This window comes from Dermacentor albipictus, chromosome 5 (assembly GCF_038994185.2).
Source record: "Dermacentor albipictus isolate Rhodes 1998 colony chromosome 5, USDA_Dalb.pri_finalv2, whole genome shotgun sequence".
In the NCBI taxonomy this organism is placed as follows: Eukaryota; Metazoa; Arthropoda; class Arachnida; order Ixodida; family Ixodidae; genus Dermacentor; species Dermacentor albipictus.
Window position 1 is genome coordinate 52,613,419 of NC_091825.1, and position 20,199 is coordinate 52,633,617.

Sequence of the window (20,199 nt, forward strand, 5' to 3'; positions counted from 1 at the left end):
TAAAACGCCTCCTTGAGTCCTGCAGTGCCTCATTTACTATGGCACTCTACTGCCAAGCACAACGTCAAGGCGTAGGAGGAATGCAAAATCTCTTGCGTGTTGCCATGTTGGAGTACGTTAAACAAAACTCAGTGTGGTCAAAGTTGACCGGGAGCCCTAGAGTTTGTCGTCACTTCATATAGTCCCGTTTTGCTGTCGGAAGTTCATCTCCAATCATGCAGTATTGGAAGATAACGGCCGCGCAGCCTCCTTACAAAAATACTGTACACATAAAACGACGCCCTCATTAATTGCCTATTGAATGCAAGACTCGAGCCTTCTTCAATGCAAAAGCTGGCACTACGAGAAAATATGGCCGCGGTGAGCGATAAGGGCTTCACTCTTGCAGCTCACGATTCGATTATTCCAATCGTGCGTGTATTGCGCATATTATTCACAGTGAAGAGGCTACAGCAAATGAGTGAATACATATAGAGATAAGGAAGACGCTACTTCATTTCATTTCATTTCATTTTATTACCTTAAAGACCCCATTCGGGGTATTACATAAGGGGTGGTTAACATGTGAACATAGGAAAAGGCAGGTGTTACATTGAAATACAAGTTTCAACAGTTTCTAGAAATTGTGAATGACATGTGATGGCAGCCACATTAATGGGTAGGTCGTTCCATTCCTTGGCAGCTCGAGGGAAAAATGATGATTGAAAAGTGACAGTTCGTGTTCGAGGAGGAGAAACTTGGAGTTGATGGCTAGTGCGCTGTGACATGCGTGAAGATGATGGCGTGACGTAAGGCGGGCGGCTTAGTGAGCTGTAAAAAATTTGTGATAAAGAGAGAGCGTGGCGATGCGACGACGAAAAGCAAGAGATGCCAAGCTAGATTGTGCCTTTAAGTGTGAAACGCTGATGTTATATAAATATGAAGAATGGATGAATCTAGTCGCACGATTCTGAACCGACTCGAGTGAATTGATGATATATGTTTGATGAGGGTTCCAGATGGCGGCGGCATATTCCAGTTGTGGCCTGACAAATGATTTGTATGCGAGTAGTTTGACGTGCTGTGAAGCATGACGAAGATGACGCCTCATGAACCCAAGGGAGTTGTTTGCTGACGAGATTACGTTAGTAGCATGCGCATTCCAGGAAAGGTCGTGGGACAAGGTTACGCCTAAGTACTTATAGGTTAGAACTGATTCTAGTGGGACGTTTGCAATTGTGTAAGTAGACAGATAAGGATTACGACGGCGGGAAATTGAAATAAATTTGCACTTGTTAGGGTTCAAGGCCATTTGCCAATGGTTGCACCAGTCCTGCACGTTATTAAGGTCATTCTGGAGAGATGCTTGGTCAGAGATGTTAGTCACAGTACGATAAATCACACAGTCTTCAGCGAACATACGAATAGGACAAGATACATGCAGCGGAAGATCGTTAATGTATATTAGGAAAAGAAGCGGTCCTAAGACTGAGCCTTGAGGGACACCTGAAGTGACAGGGAGGGGTTCGGGGGAGACGTTATTGACAAAGACGAACTGGGAACGATTAGTAAGGAATTCTTTTATCCATTGTACTACAAGAGGATCCAAGTTCAATCTAGATAATTTTATTAGCAAGCGGTTATGAGGCACTGTGTCAAAAGCTTTAGAGTAGTCTAGAAAGATTGCATCGGTTTGAACGTTGTTATCAAGATTAACGTGGAGATCATTAAGGAAGATAGCTAGTTGTGTTTCACATGAAAGCCCTTTACGAAAACCATGTTGTGAAGGATGAAAGAAGTTTTCCGAGTCTAAAAAGTTCATGATATGCGAGTATATGACATGTTCCATGATTTTGCATGGAACACTAGTTAATGAAATGGGGCGGTAGTTTAAGGGGGAGTCTTTGCTACCTGCTTTGAATACTGGAACGACCTTTCCCACTTTCCAATCATCCGGTAAAGTACCTGTAGACAATGATTGCGTGAACAACAGAGTGAAACATGCCGCGGATATATGCTTAGTATTCATTAGGATCTTTGAGTTAATTTCGTCTACACCAGAAGAAGTACATAATTTGTTTTTTTCAATGATTGATAGTATACCATCTACCGAAAATACAATGGGTGGCATATGTGATGTTATGTTAGTAGGCAGTGGAGAGTCTGGAGTGGTAGTTTCTTTTGTAAACACGGAAAAAAATGCTGTGTTGAATATATCGGCGCACTCGGCGTCCGTGGCGGTGTCGCCTGCTGCATTTGTCACGCTGATGGTACGAGCTTCTTGGGGATTTAAAATGCGCCAGAACTGCCGACGATATTGAGTAAGTAGCTTGGGCAGGTCGACGTTATAAAAAGATTTTTTAGCAGTGCGAAGGGCACTCAGGTAGGCGTTCTCTGCCGTGTAGTATTTCGACCAAGCCTCGGTGCTTCCAAGACGCGTGGCTAGCCGGAAGCGACGTTTCTTTTGGTTTTCAAGCTTCTTTAAAGCTCTGGTGAACCATGGCTTATTTTGATTAGTGTGCATAGTTATTCTTGGTATATGTTTGTTTACGAGCTCATTAATTTTATTTTTAAATAGTGTCCAGTTTTCTTGAGGCGAGCGCATATGGAATAATGTTTCAAAAGTAGAAAAGAAGTCACCTAACTCGTAATTAATAGCTTCGTAGTTCCCTTTATCATATAGGCATATAGTTTTGTTATATAGGTTGAAAGTTGAAGGTGGCATGGATTACTTTATGATCATTTACCTCACGGAGGTAAGTTATGGATGATAGACTGTCAGGATGGCTGCTTAGTATAAGGTCGAGTACATTAGATGTGTCTTTTGTAACCCGCGTAGGCTCTAGCACAAGTTGAGTTAGACTGAAATTAAGACACACATTAACAAATTCTTTAGCAGCCTCATTGCCTATGATTAAAGCACTATTGTTAGTCCAGTTGATTTCCGGAAAATTAAAGTCACCGAAAAGCAGGATTTCTGCGTTAGGGTGTTTTTCCCTATGTTTGCTCAAGATGTTATTAAGTTTATGCGAAAAATCAGGAGTGTTATGCGGTGGTCTGTAAAAAACGCCCAAGAGAACAGTCTGTGGTGAAGCGCGGCAGATTAGCCATATTATTTCCAAGTCAGTCTCAATGGTTGCAAGCGTGCACGATAAATGGTGATGCGCGGCGATTAGCACACCACCACCTCGTGAGATTTCGCGGTCTTTCCGGAAACGGCAGAAATTCGGCAAGTCAGCAAGAACCTCAGTATCGGTAATATCGTCAGTGAGCCAGGTTTCAGTTATTATCAGCAAATTACTGTTAGACGACAACACGAGGTTAGACAGAATATCGCGTTTAGGAAGGAAGCTGCGTGCGTTGGCAAAGATTACGAAAAGGTAGAGGTTAGCTCGTGTCGATACCGTAGGGCGTTTCCCGCGTCCAGTTGGCTGCTATTGCAATTCTTTCACACTCTGTGTGCGTTCATCGAAAACATAGCGCTTATTACCCATAAACAGAGTTTTAAAGTGCAGGGAGTAAGGTGCTGAGTTGCTTTTTGCGAATGAAAGAAGGTGTCTGCGGGCCAATTGAACAGGACGTGTAAAATCCTCGCCAACACTGAAGTTTGTTCCTTTAAATTTAGGGCCGTTAGAGAGAACAAGATCTTTTGTTTTATGAAAGGTGAACTTCACTATTATGGGGCGGTTACGATTAGCTGCACGATTGCCCAAGCGGTGCGCGCGCTCGATGTCTTTTGGGTCAAGAGTGATGCTCATAAGTTTGCGACAGTGGTCAATGATTATGTGCTCGGATTACGCGAACGACTCTGACCCTGAAGATTCATCAATACCATAAAAAATTTGATTGTTGCGCCGAGAATGATTCTAGGCATCATCAAGACGCGCTTCCAACCTCTGAATTGCGTGTGCTGCACGGGCAGCATCACTCTTCACGCTTTCTATATCAGAACGCAAGGGGATTAGGTTTTGGTAGTGGGTCTCCAGGTTCGTCATGTGCACGCTCAGATCGGATATTGCTTTGTCAGTTGTTAGTAACTGAGACTTGAGGCCTTGAATCTCGGTGATCAGTCGCGATTGACCTGCGGTTAGGTTCTTAAGTTCCTTTAGTACGGCTTGACTATCAGGTCCAGGGTTAGTTTCGATGTCACCCGCCAGCAACAATAAAGAGCGAATAACATCACAACACTGAACAAAAATGGAAAGGCAGCAATGTGGGCCCGGCAGCTGCAGTAGAAAGTAATTACTTGAATGCTTCGTGAAAAGACTGTATGATTTACTAACCTGCATGTAGAAGATCAGCGTATTAACGTGCTGTGTTGATGCACAGCAGCCGGGCCCACAAAACGCCTCCGTGCGCGCCTGCTCTTTTATATCTGATGGGCGAATTGATGTTGGTGGCGATAGGTATTCCGGCCGCAAGTCGAGTGACGCTGCCGGGAACAGTGGCGCTGCCGGACACACGGACTGTGTCAACGGTCTGGAAGTCATGCTGGCATTCATTGGGTGGTAGAAAGCAGTTGTGTCGTAGTCGACATGCCAGGCAGGATGCGGTTGGGGTGCGTCTAGAAAAACCATAACCAGGGCAGGGAATAGAACGTAGATCATCGTGGGACATGACACCTGCATGTAGAAGATCAGCGGATTAGCGTGCTGTGTTGAAGCACAGCAGCCGGGCAGTCTGACTGACAGGCAGACTGACAAGGCAGTCTAAGACTGCCTTGTCAGTCAGTCCGTCGGTCGGTCGGTCGGTTGGTCGGTCAAAAACTTTATTGAAGTCCTGAGGAGTTTCAATCCCTTGGAGATCCCACGCGGGGAACTCCTCCGGCAGAAACCGTAGGCGACGCCCAAGTCGGGACGGGAACGTGGTGACGCTCCGCCAGTTCTTGGGCCCTCTGAACGGCCTTGAGTTGGAGTTTGAGGTCCGGGCTTTTGAGGGCTTCTTCCCATTCGGGTTCACTGGAGAGAGGGCCCTTTGGTAACGCGGTACATAGCCATAGCATGTGCGAGAGTGAGCAATAAAGTTCTGGGCAGTCTGGGCAATTTGCCGGGATTTCTGAGTTATAGTGACTTAGTAGGCCTCGTGACGGATACGAGACCGTTTGTAGCATTCGAAACGCGGCCGCCTGCGCGCGTTCGAGTTTGGCGTGTGGAAGCGGGAATTTGGTTCTGCCTTTCCGATAGTGGGACGTGATTTCTTGTAGGTGACTGCCTTGTAAAATATTTATTTACAAACCAAAACAGAAAACAAAATGAAGGCGCTGCCGACAATTGCCTGCGACTAGCTCCTCGCATGCCGTACTTGTCGCAGTTATTGGGCTCAATAAACAAATGTCTCAAAAAGAAAACACACACACCAGGTTGATCCTTTATTGTAAGCAAAGCTTTTTTATATATCCACCACACCGAAGTCCCTTTCGATGTAGCCACAGAAGACTTCTTATCACCAATTACTCCAGATAAGAGTCGAGGCCTAGGCGAATTCTGTTCTATTTTCCTTTTTGCCATCTGTGCAGGCACTGGGAATTCTGTTGAGAAGTTGTTTACGCTAGGATGGACTGCCTGAGATATCTTATCTCACGCTGACACATCCGATATCCTGTATATAAGGCGGCAAAAAAGTCCTCGCGGCACCATTTCCTGCGTGGTACGGTCGCAGACAGCTTGAAAAACCGGCTCTGTGAGACAAGGATCGCAATGCCTGCGCCGTCCGCTCAGAAAACCGACTCTCAGTCAGTTTTGGATGTGGAAGGCTACAACTACTTTGAACGCCACACGATAAAGGAAGACATCGAAGCCCTGAACAGAATACGGTTCCACGTAAAGCCACGCGACGGCCATCGACACTTGGACATAGGGTGCGGGCCGGGGACCTTCACGACAGACTACCTCGTTCCCGTGTCTTCGCCGTGCAAAACGATTCTGGCCATTGACAAATCGCCTTCGATGATCGACTTCGCGAAGAGAAACTCCGCGCACGAGAACGTAGAGTACCGTGTGTTCGACTTCGGCGGCACTGACGTCGCGGAGCTGCTGAACGCGTACGGTCACTTTGATCGCGTCTATTCGCTCCTGTGCTTCCATTACGTCAAAGATCAGCCTAAATCCTTCAGAGATATCGCGCGGCTGCTGACACCGAAATCCGGAGAGTGCCTCTTGAAGTCCGCACTCGCCTGTGAGCCAGTGGATGCTTGGCTCCAAACGCACCTGATGGAACGCTGGAGAGATGCGACTCCCGTGAGTATCAGACGACTTCGTATGCGTGCGCCACTTCAGAATCACTGTACTCACGCATGCGCAGTATTTGCAAATTAAAATGGCCTTTATGCTATGGTGCTTACTGCATTTTAGGTCAAAATAACGAGTGCTCGTTCCCGCGCAAATATGCCTGATTTTCATGGGGAACTAACAAAAATTTATAGGGTTGTTGAATTTGAGTACATTGTTCGCTCGAACGCTCATCAAGCCGACGTACACCCATCTTAGTATTGAAGACTCCGTCCATATTGAGAGAGAGAGAGAGAGTGTGAGAATGGAGCAAGTAAAGGCATGAGGGTTAACCAGACGGGCATCCGGTTTCTTACCCTACACGAGGGAGAGGGGATGAGGATTAAACAAAACAATAGGGGAAGGCGAACGAGAGATTGTTCACTCGCAGACTAGTAGACACAGAGTGTCTATAAGCGTCTTTTCAGGTGCGTTGACTTTGAAAATGTCAGCAAGCCTAGCGTTCGGGGTTGACGATGGATGAGGCTAAGCATACAGGATATTTGCCTCTGTAAGGGAATTCAGCAATACTATTGGGCCTTGAAATCAGTGTCGACAAAATCAAAGTACTCATTGCTGAAACTAGCCGAACCATCTCGTTATATGCATGTATTTCTTACCTTAAATACGGTGCGCCCTCCTCGTAGTAAGAGACACAACTTAAGGCCGTCCAGCAGGTCTCGGCTGCTCTAGAGAGGCAGCGACCGCGCGAAACCGAGGAGAAGGGGGGCAGCAGCCCCAGGAAGGGGGCGGGGGCCCTCTCGGACCCGCGGAAGTAGCGAGGAACCAAGACCTCGAGGAGCACAACGCACGAGACTGACGTTGTGGCCGCGTCGCGGTAAAAGCTCGTCCTCCCTGCGTGGAGGTAGCCTAACCGACTCCGCAGGCATATTCAATAAAGTCGTTCTCTCTCTCTCGTAGTAAGAAAGCAATGCAGTAAGTAAGACCCCATATTCAGACCACAGTTGTAAGATGTATGTTCTTGCTATTACCTGAGCAGATAATAAGCTACAAGAATTTCTTTCTAAATATGTTATGTGACATAGGAATGATGCCGCAAGTAGCCACAGTCGGATGCGGTAAAAGCAGTATCTGCTTTCCGACCGATCCCTGGAGAAAAAGAAGGTAGAACATACATTCAAGGTCCACTTTTCCTTGTTGTTTTTCTTTCGCACAGAAATGCGCTCAGGTAATGTTTGAACGTTCCCCTTATGTAGCCGTTAAGGTATTGTCAAGTAATTTCTCTAAAGGAGTAATTTACGAAAGGAACGAACTACGTACATTGACATGGTCAAAGGAATGGGTACAAATGTTCACCTTGCTAGTGCGTTCTAGTTCAATGCGCGTTCAATGTACGCTACCAAGCAAACGTCGCGTGGCAAAGTGAGGTACCACTCATTGTAAGCGTTAAGGAGTTCGAAAAAAAAATGAGTAAGAGACGAAAACACGACGAGAAGTTGAGTACGCTGTTTGAACACAATGTGCCGTCGTTCGAATCCCGCATGGCGAAGACGGCCGACGCTCCACGGCTTTAGCAGAAATCGAGGCAACGCAACCGAGGGAATGCGTACACAGCGCCGCTGTGCAACCGTGGTGGTTCGCATTCAGCGCACACCTATTGCTAACGTTTCGCTTGCTGAACTGCAGTCGGGAGCAAGGTGCATCATTCATGGCTGCATTGCTTGATCGCGAAGCTGAGCATTTCTCTCATTTCTCTAGTAGTAAAAATATGATATCCATGCCGTAAGAAGGGACGGGATGCACCGCTTGGATTATGGAAAATGGAAATCAGTTGCCTCCTTGGCTACCGACTATGAACCACTTGTAACACATTACGCCACTCGTATACAGTCAGCCAGACCCAACGAACCCTACATAAAATGGAACGCGCACCCTCCGAAGCTTGACGTCGCGCTTGACGGTAAGCGGCGTGCAACTCGTTGAAAAGCTTGCTTAGGAAACAAGATGATCGAGGGATCGGCTTCGTCGTCTGACGTGGCGTCACGGCTCGGAGCGCGCACGATGAACTTTAAGAGGTATTGTGAAGGGTAGAAAAAACCCGGATATATCGAACACAAAAGAATGTTTCGGATCCCGTACGAGGACCTTGCCCACGACTGAAAACGAAAAGATGTCCGCTCACAGATGTGAGCAAGGCCACCGCGTGGGAGCCGAAGCGCCTTTTTCTCTTACGTCTATACTTTGGTTGGCATAGTCAGCTGGGTTTTTACTACCCTTCGCAATGTTTCATCCCTACCGGACGATTTGCCGTCAAACCTTCAACTGATTTGAGGTATTGTACACACCGGCCAGGGAGCTGCATTCGTATGAATAGCGAGAGTTTTGAGAAAGCGCAAAAAAGAAGCGCCAGTCAGGAGAAATTAGTTGCTGAGACGGCCAGCAACTAATTGAAAGTGAAAAAAGGCGTCTTTCTCGGGGGGTCACTGCTATAAAATACCCACTGATAGAGCAGTCCCAGCGTGCTGATCCCAACAATGCTATCGCGCGTATGTCCTTTAATTTAAGAGGAAGCTTTAGCTCGGGTGCGCCTATCTAAATATATGTAAAAGGAGAATTCGCTTTTCTCGGCAACCAAAGCACCAAACTTGACAAGGTTTGTTGCCTTCAAAAGAAAAGCTTAAAATCCAGTGACTGCTGGTTTCGAATTGTTGAGTTAGATCGTAAATTTTTAATAAAAATTGGCAAAAATTGAACATTTTCAAAAACGAATCAAGTTTACAACTCTGTACCTCAACAACAAAAAATTATAATATAATTCTGTACATCTGTACATGTACATGTACATGTACTATGTAGATGTACATGTACTATGTACAGATGTACTATGTACAGATGTACTATGTACATCTGTACATAGTACATCTACGGCGGACAAAATTGGTATGTTACACATGAATACAAAAACAATTTAATAACATGGAAATACACCTTTTGCAGAACCCTTGTAACCAATGTAACAAATTCACGTAAGTTGTAATATGACACATCGGATTTATCCGCTTTGAATGATTTAATGGATGCCGTTTACAGAACCGCGATATCTGTTCTTGATGCAGAGCTATGAATCTGTAAACTTCGTGTTTCTATTTTTTACAGACTTTCCAATTTTTGAAAATTTTTTTAACAAAATTCAAGCCCTAAATCGAAATTCCGCTTCCAACAGTCACTAGAATAGAAATTTTTCTCTCAAATGTAACAAAAATCATTAAAATTAGTGCAGGGGTTATCTCACAAAAACGTTTTTGCGTTTTACATGTATTTGAATAGGCCGCGGTGGAGTTGGGCCCGAGCTAAAGCTTCCTCTTAATGCTTGTGTGGCGCAGAGCCGACGACCGCCAAACGACCTTAGATAACACAAAGCGCTTACGCTCTCAGACACACGAGCATGCACTTCTACCATGCGACTTCTGCGCAGCGATAAGGGATATACTTTTACGGTGATTAAACGACTGTTGGCTTATACGCCAACAGATGTGTGAAAGAAAATCAGTCATTGCAGTAAAAAGACACGTGCTTCACTTTGCAGGGTGTTCAAAGATTTCATGTTATCAGAGCCATGCGGCTAGCACGTCTCGTCTATACCTAGTGAAACACGTAAAGAAACTGGCTTCCCGGCAGGGCTGCAGACGTGTGATATCAGTCAGTGCGATTTATCTATTCCTATTTGCGCGGAACTCCTTGCGCTCCCCCGGATCTACTGTCTCGATTTTTATCACTGTCGAGTGCGTTCAAACATTTCAGAGAATTCTGACAATGCATAACTGTTTTTCAGGACCCGAGGTTAGTGTACTCAAATCAATTCAAGTTTGACTTCGACAAGAACACGTCTGCCGCCGAAACGGAAATGCGATCTGTGGTCGCCGAAGCCGGGCTGACTTGCCTTGAATGCTACGTTTACGAAACAGAATGGCCGTTTCCTGACGTCAAAAGTTGTGTCGGTAAGTGTCAAAGAGCGTTACGTATGAAACACTTGTCGAAGAATGATTTCTTTGTATACGTGATCGTTTTGGTGCTACTTATATTTTCTACAGGTGCGAAAAGTTACGTTTCACGATTTCTACACTCACATATGCATTGCATGTTGGAGGTATCGGCCAGAATAATGGACGTTTTTACTCAAACAGTGATTAAGATCACGTGATAGCTCATAAGCAGAGACTGTGGCTGAAGCATGAGCAGTTCTTTACGTCTTGCGGATTAGGAAAACCTACAGATGCCGCTAATAAGCGCAAAATGCGCTAATTATGTACCGTTAGCTTATGCTCTCTTTAATCAAACAGCTGCTTCAGCTTGTTGGTTCGTGCACATGTGCTAACTCGCACACAGCACCAATGAACAACCGATAAAGGAAAGGAAGAACATGCGCCGGCGAACTGCGCCTACGTGTCAAGCCGAAAACGTATCTGGAAACAGTGGGTGCGCTGTGTGCACCTGCGCCTGTTTTCCCCGATTGGGTGTTATTTTCACCATCCGGTGTGGCTTTCCCCCATTCCTGCCAAACGACACGACACGTACTGGCGTTGTCATTTGAACCAAGTAGAGCTGTGGATAAAAAAAGAAAAAGAAAAAAAACGACCATGTAGCGCGCATGGGGATGCGTATCGCTTGTCTCCTGTTCACTAATAGACAGTCTTCTTTATTCTGAAAATACCGTCCGGGCTTTTCTCGCACAACTTGTGAATATGCGCAACAAAGACAACTTGCCATCATAATATGCAGAACTGCCTTCGTCGAGTTTGGTTCGACCATTCCATCATCTCTTCTTCGTCTACCTTTTTATAATATTCTTGCCAGCTGCATCGAGCCACTATGCGAAGAGCAGTCCGCTGTATCGCTGGTGCTGAATGATCCTCGCTCACGAAATGTTATTTCGTTAACTACGACCTTGTGTCCATACACGGGGCGTATTCAGTAAAGTCGGGAAAAAGGTACGAGGAAGATCTTCAGGGGATCAAATACGCAAGTGACGCAAGAGGAACATTTCAAACGTTATATTTTGCGGTCTTAGCCTTCGTAAGAAAATGTTAAAACACACTATTACCAGTGTTGGTCAATGAACTCCAAGGCAATAGAACAAAACTTAAGAAGATGATTTCTGAAGTGAAGGCGCTAAAATGACGGAGGACAAAGAAGAAACACACACACACACACACACACAGGGCGCCCTGTGTGTGTGTGTTTCTTCTTTGTCCTCCGTCATTTTAGCGCCTTCACTTCAGAAATCATGCTTAACCAACACGCCCAACTATCCATCCTAATGAGAAGATGAGTAACAGAATGCTCGCTTGTATTTCTTTTGTTTTTTTTTTGTTACACTAGGGTGACACTGTCACTCCCTATAATTTTGTTTCTTAGTGTTTCTTGGCACTTAACTCTTACTGTTTGTAGTATAGCACCGAACACTGTAGCATAATAACGTTCTATCATGTACAACATGACAAAGTTATGTAACGTATCCCTTTATAAATATTAATTGACTGTATTTATGCACTTTACACTCAAACTACTTTAGCATTTAATGAATACATTGTTGCGCCAAAAAAGGAAAAATAAAGACTTGAGAGGGAGAGTACGAAACGACAGATTGAGCGCTGAACTTCAACTGATTTTATTCTTACAGCAGGGCAGGGAGAATGAACAAGTGCGCATGCGTACATCAGTGCTGCCTAGAGCGATTACCGTGATGTTTTTAAAGGTTGTAACTCGTTTTCAAACAGAAAAACAGACGCATCACTAATACAACTCGTGCCTCTCTCTTTTATGTCATATACCTCCAAAAGTTCTCTTGCTAACGTATCACCACTCCTGCCAAGTATCTTTATCTCACGCAGTAGTGGCTGTCATCTTCTACTTCAGCATTATGGTGGCTGTCAAGTATACGGAGGCTTTGAGCTCTTCAAGTGGATACGTTCCTTCCTGGACTAGGCGTGGCAGATTCTGCTGGCTGCTGCTGGGTGGGCCGGCATATCGGCGGATATACTTGTGAATAGACATGCGAAACTCATATGTGCATCGTACGCAAGTACTAGCGAACGGGCTTATGTAACCCCTGCATGGCTGACCGACGAAGAAGTGCCAGTAAACGTGCCTCTGTCCTCAGAAAAAAAGAAAAAGGATTCCTACATAAAACGTAAACATATGATGTCGGCTCATCGGTATCTCTAACATGAAGCAACGCTACACCTTTAAAAGAAATAGCGCAATTTATTTAAACTATCATTTCACTTACTTGATTTTTTTTCTTTGGTTGGGCCTTACTCTATATGCCACCTCGGTATGTTCCCGTTCTTGGTCAGTCCTCCAAAATGGGTATGTGCCGCTGTGGCACTAGAGATACAGAATACTTAAATGTTGCCACATATGTGTCGCCCTTCTCTGGGCCTACACATGTCGTTACCATGCCTCCCTCGAGAAGCATCACACATCGCATTCGTCCTCGTGATGATCGCTGCGCAGATGTCTCCCAGTGTACTGATTTGGTGCTTGAATTGCGGCATTGCTTGCGAGCGGTGTGTTGTACGAACATAAAGATTCCATGGTTATTATGTTGTATCCTTTGAGGTGGCTAAACGCAAACATTGCATAAGGACACGCTTTGCCGAGGACAAACGTAAACACAATATTAAGTGTCGCGCTTAGGTGCATAGCATTTATTTAATTGCATTGCTAACGCTTTGCTTCCCCCACATGCCAATATGTGCGATGGATCCGCAGAAGTTTTTTTTAGCCCTTGCCTAGCCCTTTGGTTTGTAATCGACAGAATAATATTTCCCTTGATTTTATTGATAATCTATCGACTCAACTCCGCGCAGACCTCAAAGGTATTTTATCGCAAAATGCACTTAATTCTTGTTTTTTTTTCTGCGACCAATATAGGCCGACAGAACGCACGTGTTTAGTAAATTTTGAAGCGTTTTCACTAAGGTAAAGGCAGCGTGTAACGCACCATTTCAAAACGCTTAATCATTTTGTTTGAATATACTTGATTAAGAGGGAAATAATTACCTCGCCTATTGCATTTATTTTTAAGCTCAAAGAATCTTTAACTAGCAGAGACGCTTACACTGCCTTCCGTGACGAGGTGCATTCGTGGTTTGCTGTGCACTGTGAATGAGTGAATAAACATTATTTCGGAGACCAAGCTTTTCATGCCCGAAGGTGGGTGGCCACCCTATTCCAGGTAGCCGTGGCCCTGTGCTGATAGCGTGGATGTGTTCACCAGCCGAAGTTGGTCCTCAGGTTTTGGGCTCGTCAGCAGTGCCTCCCCCTGGTCTTCTGTTGCTGCTTGGATACGCGTTTTCCGCGGATTCTTTGCATTCCTAGACCACGTGGTAAAGGGCGTTTGGTGTATTGCAGAATTAGCAGCGTCTTGTAAATGTTGAGGGGTACATTTCGTGTAGTAGAGTGCCGTGATGGTAATTTTCCACCTGAAGTCGGCCTATTATGACGGCTTCTTCTCTGCTGAGCTGGATGTGTGTTGTCAGGTATTCCCTCCTGTTCTTCTTTTAATGTTCTAGAACGTTGTAGTGTTTTATTTGTATCGTTTCGTCTTGCTCTGACGGTGGACGATGTTCTGCTGGGGTTGTAAGGCGTACATCTTCTCGGGTGGCTGCGCGAGCCGCTTGGTTCCCCCCCCCCCCCCACCCCGGCATTCGTGTCCCGGAGTCCAGGCAATGTACTTTTCAGGGATGTCTTAGTTATTGATGATGTTGAGTGCATTGTTGCTAATGCTTCTTGTGCGAAAATGGCGAAAGACTGCCGGCGAGTCTGTGACGACGGTGACCGGCACGTCACATCGGCAGGTCCGTATAGCCGTTGCTATGGCGAATTTTGGCTACCGCAATGTCCCTAGCAATTACTAATGCTGATAATTTTTTTTGCAGACGCCTTTTTTGACGCGTTCGAATTATTCAAGAGCGTTCCATCCTCGGATATCACCGACTTCAAGAAGGACTGGACGCGCATCCTTGATCACCGCTCGGGACAAGGGCCTGGAGCGTTCGCCATGAAGATAACGTGGTGCTGCGTTCATGCGCAATCGCCGTCTACGTGAATGGACTGTTCATGAAGCACAACATCAGCTGAAAAATTGCAGCTTATAAATAATGTTTACTTGCGTTTATATTGTTCTGTTCTTTCTCCCTCATCACCCACAAGGATTCATTAGCAATTTACAAAACGTATAAGGATCGCTGGTATATATATGACAAGATGAGTAGCAGCTATAGCCTAATATTAGGAGAAAGATGTAGCAGCGAGAAGAAACCACGTACATATATCTGTTCTCTGGTCTTGTGTCTATGTCATGTCTTTGTCTACAGAGATAGAGACAAGAATTTTAATCGTATGAGGAGAGATTAGCTTATAATGACTGGCCTAGCGTGTGACGCAAGGTGAAGTTGTGACGTCTGAAAGAATGTGGGCGAGATAAAAGCAAAAACGGAACGCACAGGTACACATCAACACATACGCTATCAGTAATTCACTAACACAATAGCTCTGGTTTCATTTATCCCTACGTTTGAGCTTTTCATTGCATAACACAACGCAAGAGTTAGGCATCAGCAGGCTTCGCTCCAACGCTTCTGTATGATGAAGCACAACGTTGATTTTTGTTTTTCTTTGTTATGAAATTATTCTAAAGGAGGGGGTCGCGGGGCTGTTCGAATTGGAATTACCGTGCAAAGACCTTTCCCAAACCTGGTGTCTTGGAGAGGACGTTGAAAGCACCCTGGGTGAGAAGCAGCGCCACGGGTGTGGACAGTACAGACCTCTCTCTGTTCGCAGACGTGACGTCACGGCGAATGACCCTCCCATCTGCAGAACCTTCGAAGTGGGCGCTGCTTGGGAGAAAACATTCATGAGACCTGTTCTCTCTGCTTGTACATCAACTGCTGCCGCCGTAATTACGACATATTGCTTATTTTTGAAGTGACAGCATCTACGAACTGTACCTAAAAAGTTTAAGCGTCCCCGTTTTACAGGCACAACAACGTAGCGTTATTGCCGAGTGTATGGCTCCCTTAAGTCAGGAGGTAGTGATATTGTAACAGTGTGCCTATTCGGTAGGCCAACGGCCACAAATATGTATTGCCCTTCGAAAGCGAACATTTTAACACAGACGATGCACATCTTCAGTGTACCAAAATTATACTACGCCTAAACGACTGGTCTTCGGACAAAAATTTGCATAGCATTGGCGTGAAAGTACGCATTTGAGCTACATTTACGCCGTAGCTTTAAATAACGTACAAGAAGAACTTCGTCTAGAGCTATCAGCCATACTCGTCACGGCGGATTAGTGGAGCCGTACCATATGGCGGCGTCCAAATTGAGATGAAGGACCAATATGCAGAACCATAAAGCACGGTAAGAAACCCCAGGTGGTCAAAATTAATCTGGAGCCTTTCCTTACTGCGATCCGCATAAGGCGCTGTACAGCTTAGGGATGTTAAACACCAGAATTTAATTTTAATTATTATTCATGTGCATGTGAATGTACAAAGCACAAGTGTACTTAAGTACATCATCCGTTGCGTGGTATTGAAGTGGGAATGCCGACGCTGCGCAAAACGCCGGGTCTCGATTGGCTGCTCCGTTCAGTGCAGTACCCACTTCAATGTAATCTCGCACAGCAGCACCACTATCAGTTTGCTCAGGAAGACTCGGAAGCTGCAACCACCAATCTAAGAACCGCCAGGGTCACGCCTATTTTTCGTGAATGTTTACTCCTCCGACTCCTCTAGCAGAACTGATTCGTCTTACAGCTTGCAGCGAACTTTATCTTTGTCTGCGATTGAAAGGGAGTGCAGCTTTCCCTCATGTTTTAAAGTGAAGCTTTCTTTGCGTCTTTCTTCGACTTTTCAACTGCTGCTGCTGCCATTGCTGTGTTGCACGCCGCGTACGAAGATGGTTGAGAACATGTGCAATGTATATGGTACAGGCGCGGAGGGGAGTCTATGATATGTTTCCACAAAAACGCTGTGCGCGTTGCGACAACTCCTTCTAGAGTGCCTCAATGTTGCCACAATGCTCTCTGAAACTGCCTGACCATCCACACAGTGCCTCTGGACAGGCCGTAATTACTCCTAGGCTGCCGCAAAAGCATTGCAGAAGCTGCAGCGCTTTCCTTTGTACTCAAGCGCAAACAGCCAGGAGGGCAAACAGAATGGTAGAAAAAGGAGATAAAGCAGGCATAAGAGCAATGCCGTGAGGAAAAGTGAATAAAATCTTTGCCATTCTTGACTCGTGGCGGCTTGTATATCGTATACATGGGAGCATCGCGGGAGAAGGAAAAGGCGCCGTAGAAAGCATACTTCGTTTGGGGTCTCTTCAATAAAAGAAACACTACTACTAGACCTGACAACAGTTGCTGACAAAATGTTAAATATGTAATTCAAGGTGCTCTAAGGTATGGTTTTGATATTATATCTGAGAAGTAAGCGCCATGCGTGTTTGTCCATGCGGACAACTGACGCATGGCACACAGTTTCAAAGCTGCATAAAAGCACCATACGCTGTCAGGATTGGGGGCTCAATCCCGTCGCTCGTGATCCGTTGTCAAGATTGGAGTCGGGCATAAATTAGAAGGTAGCTGGCCCATGCCATCGTCCAATTTATCCACGCTGAGGACGTTGATGAAGGGAAGGACTGCTTCTCGTCCAGAACGAGGAACATGGGTATATTTACAATATTTATATAAGTCTAACATGACTGTTTGAGAAAGTAAATCAGTCTAACATGACTGCTTGAGAGAGAGTGTCAGTCCAACATGACTGCTCAAGAGAAGTGTGTCGAGCATCCGCACAACAGCAGTTTTTAAACACTCGGTCCGCCGGCGATACAAGGCAGCGAATGTTCGTTTCGTCATCGCAAAACTAGCCGCCTCCCGCAGGACGGCCTACGCACACAAAGACACACACGTTCCAATGCCCGGAGCCGACGTCAGAGGGGCCCCGTAGAACTTGGAGCCGTTCTGGGTAGCGCGTTGGGGAGTTTGGGAACAATAGTTGGCCCGCCGAACTCATTCCGTCACAAAGTCGATTTATACCCCAGTCACACGGGCACTTTCAAAGTCCTTGGAACCGAAAATCCTTCACTTCAAAGGAGAATGCGCACTGTCACATAGGCACAGTGAAGGAGCCCTACTGGAAGGGAGCTTTGAGTCAAAGGAGTGCGCGTTCGTCATTTGAAACCTCAAGGGAATACTCTCGAGCCTAGAGGGCGTTTAGGCTCGAGAGTATTCTCTAAAAAAATCTCTAAAGATATGGCAGTTCAATTTTTACCACTTCAGAACCAGCTTATAAGTACTGAATACTGTTGCTAAAGTACTAAACACTTTTGGGACACCCGCAATCTCCATCATCGAGGCGCCGGTACAGCAGCGCTGGTACGGCCTGTCGTCAGTAGCAACATCGACACAACACGGGTGCCATGTGCGATTTGGTTCTTTGATTAGAGGCTGCTAGGCATCCCAGTGCCTCCTGGGCTTTTTTCTGCGCGTCTGCTTTTCTCGTCACTATTGTTTTGCAAGGGCAGCAACGAATGATCGACGCCAACATGCGGTGTGCGAAGCGGTACACATTGTGGCCATCATTACAATAAATACATCTGTATTTGGTAAAGTAATGCCTTTAATACGCGTGCATTTTGTTTTGATGTTTCTGTGTATTAGGAAAAATAAATATTGCTGAAGAAGATATGACAAATTTATTATAAGACGCATTTGGGTCATATTTTTTATTATACTTTCGAGGCGATTGCAGCGCTAAGGATACGTTGCGGTTTCTGTTAAAATCTTCAACGGAGACCATCTGGAGACCGTGTAGCACCGACACATATCCCTTGAACTATTGTCCCTTTGAAAGCTCAATGCTCCTTAACTTCAAAGCACCTTTGGCATGCTCGTGTGACTGGGGTATTAGTCACGCTGTGGCTAGAAGTTGGCGGCGAAGCTCCCGGTAGCGTATTTGGAACATCCAGAAGGGACAACGCATGGCAACCGCAGCGCCACGCTGTTGGCTGCCGGCTGCGGGGACGCGCCGTGGCGTCACGCTTAACAACGTACTCTCATCACCAGCGGTTTCGCGTAGCTTGTTGTGGGTCGTGGCCAACGCCGTGGCCAATGTTTTGTCGTGGCTGGCACGCAGACGCGGCTACGTGAAACTGGCGTAACTGTGTGCTGGCGCGGTCGCGAGCCGAGGGTGACGGGACTTTCCGTCTCATCCATCGAAGCGCCCTCTCCGCCCTGCCGATTGATAGAAATCGGGACCTACGCCGGTGCGACAGTTTACGCTGCGAGGATCGCTGTGCGAAACCCATGCCGACAAGATCGGAACCTCTGAGATGGAGTAGTATTCCGCCACTACTACTAATGATACGCAGCGCGATGCCCTCAAGAGGAAACAAAACGCCCTTGCGATTACTGTGCTGCTCACGTCCTGTTAATGCAATTCGGCATACATCGACACGGCGTGAAAGCACTGAATAGTGTTTTAACGTATGTGCGCTGGCACAAAACGTTATAAACAGTCCCGAAAGAGCCTATATTGTGTTGGATGTTAAAGTTCACTCTAGATATCAATAAATGTTGCAGGTATGTGCCAATTTCTTCACTTAATTGCAGAGAACTCTTTCGGGCCGTTATTGCATTTTTATGGCTTCCTCCATGTCCCAATATGCTGAATTTCAAGTACATTGAAGTTGTTGCAGATGGGAAATGCACTTTTATGATGTATTTGGTTCGCCTTTTAAATATAGTTTAAAAAGTCCCGTTCAGAAAGAAATTCCCATCTGTTTACAACTGTGATAAAAAATGTTATAGGTGGAAAGCTGTTATAATGGCATTGTGCAAGCTAATACTTTAATTTAAGAGCACTGCTTTAAGTGAATTTCTAAAGCACAGCAATTTTGCTTGCCTTTTTCTGTTTTATGAACTAAAATGTACATCTTTGAAAGGCAGCCTGACCCTCTTTAAATTCGACATATTGAACACAGACTGCGAACACTGCTTTCCAATACACTTGCTGAAACTGCCATATCAGAACACCCTAGTACACAGTGCAGATCCATTAAGAAGTGACAAGACAGTTTGACAATTTTAATCATCGAAATACTTAACGAAACCTTTTTGGGTTGTTTTTTCTTGCTTTCAGACGCTGCACATTGCCTTTTAAAGCATGTTTTCAGTGTTTCTGTTTTTTATGGGGAGGGCATGTTAACATCTTTTACACCATGTCAATTATGTGGTGCCATAAAGTGTTTCTGGAAGGAGTCTTGCCCTTTCATTCAGTAGAATATAATGTAGTTTTTTTGTGTCATAGGCCTTTTTACATTTGAGTATGAGTGTAGCATTTTTCTAAGTTTTGCCTCTGTCACCCAAGCTTGCAAGTTTGCTACCCACTGCTGGTGACATGTGACACATATGACTTTTGTTCAATAAAAGGAAGTCTGTCACTTATCCTGTGCACGGGTTGTCTTCTTGAATTACAATTTGTTGCCTATACTAGTTCTTTTGTTGCATCTCAGGTTAGCAATGGCTATCATAGTTCACATCATTTAACCATATTGCACACAATGTGGATATGTACTTGCAATATATGGCCCCCATAACTATAACTAGAAGTTAATAATTCAAGGATAGTGCCTTTGCATGGTGGGACAGCCATGAATTGTAGCTATAAGGTACCAGCGCTACAAGTAGCACTGTTTGTGCAGAATATAGTTCAACTCTACTACTTTCAAACATCATTGTTTTTGTCTGCATTTGTATAGCTCCAATTCCTGTGAACAACACACATCTGGTGGAAGAGTGGCTTGCACCTGCAGTTGGGCCCAATAAATAGCCAAATTTCTGCCCGTTTTCATGCTATTAGCATATTAGTAGAGGCGGTCGTTCTTATAGTAACCTGTTTGCCCAGTGTAGAAGCCACTG

The 20,199-nt window shown here is 45.3% G+C and overlaps 1 protein-coding gene across 1 annotated transcript; it reads left to right on the forward strand.

Moving 5' to 3' along the window:
* The first annotated feature begins 5,628 nt into the window (after positions 1 to 5,628).
* On the forward strand, positions 5,629 to 14,377 carry LOC135899158 (juvenile hormone acid O-methyltransferase-like). The gene is made up of 3 exons (XM_065428416.1): positions 5,629 to 6,215; positions 10,039 to 10,204; positions 14,150 to 14,377. Exons 1-3 carry the CDS (start codon positions 5,676 to 5,678, stop codon positions 14,317 to 14,319), a joined length of 876 nt encoding a protein of 291 aa, XP_065284488.1. The 5' UTR covers positions 5,629 to 5,675; the 3' UTR covers positions 14,320 to 14,377.
* The last annotated feature ends 5,822 nt before the right edge of the window (positions 14,378 to 20,199 follow it).

Coding starts and splice junctions, on each gene's coding strand:
- LOC135899158 (XM_065428416.1), top strand. CDS start 5,676: ATGCCTGCGCCGTCCGCTCAGAAAACCGACTCTCAGTCAGTTTTGGAT. Junction 6,216..10,038: donor GCTGGAGAGATGCGACTCCC/GTGAGTATCAGA, acceptor ACTGTTTTTCAG/GACCCGAGGTTAGTGTACTC. Junction 10,205..14,149: donor TGACGTCAAAAGTTGTGTCG/GTAAGTGTCAAA, acceptor TTTTTTTTGCAG/ACGCCTTTTTTGACGCGTTC.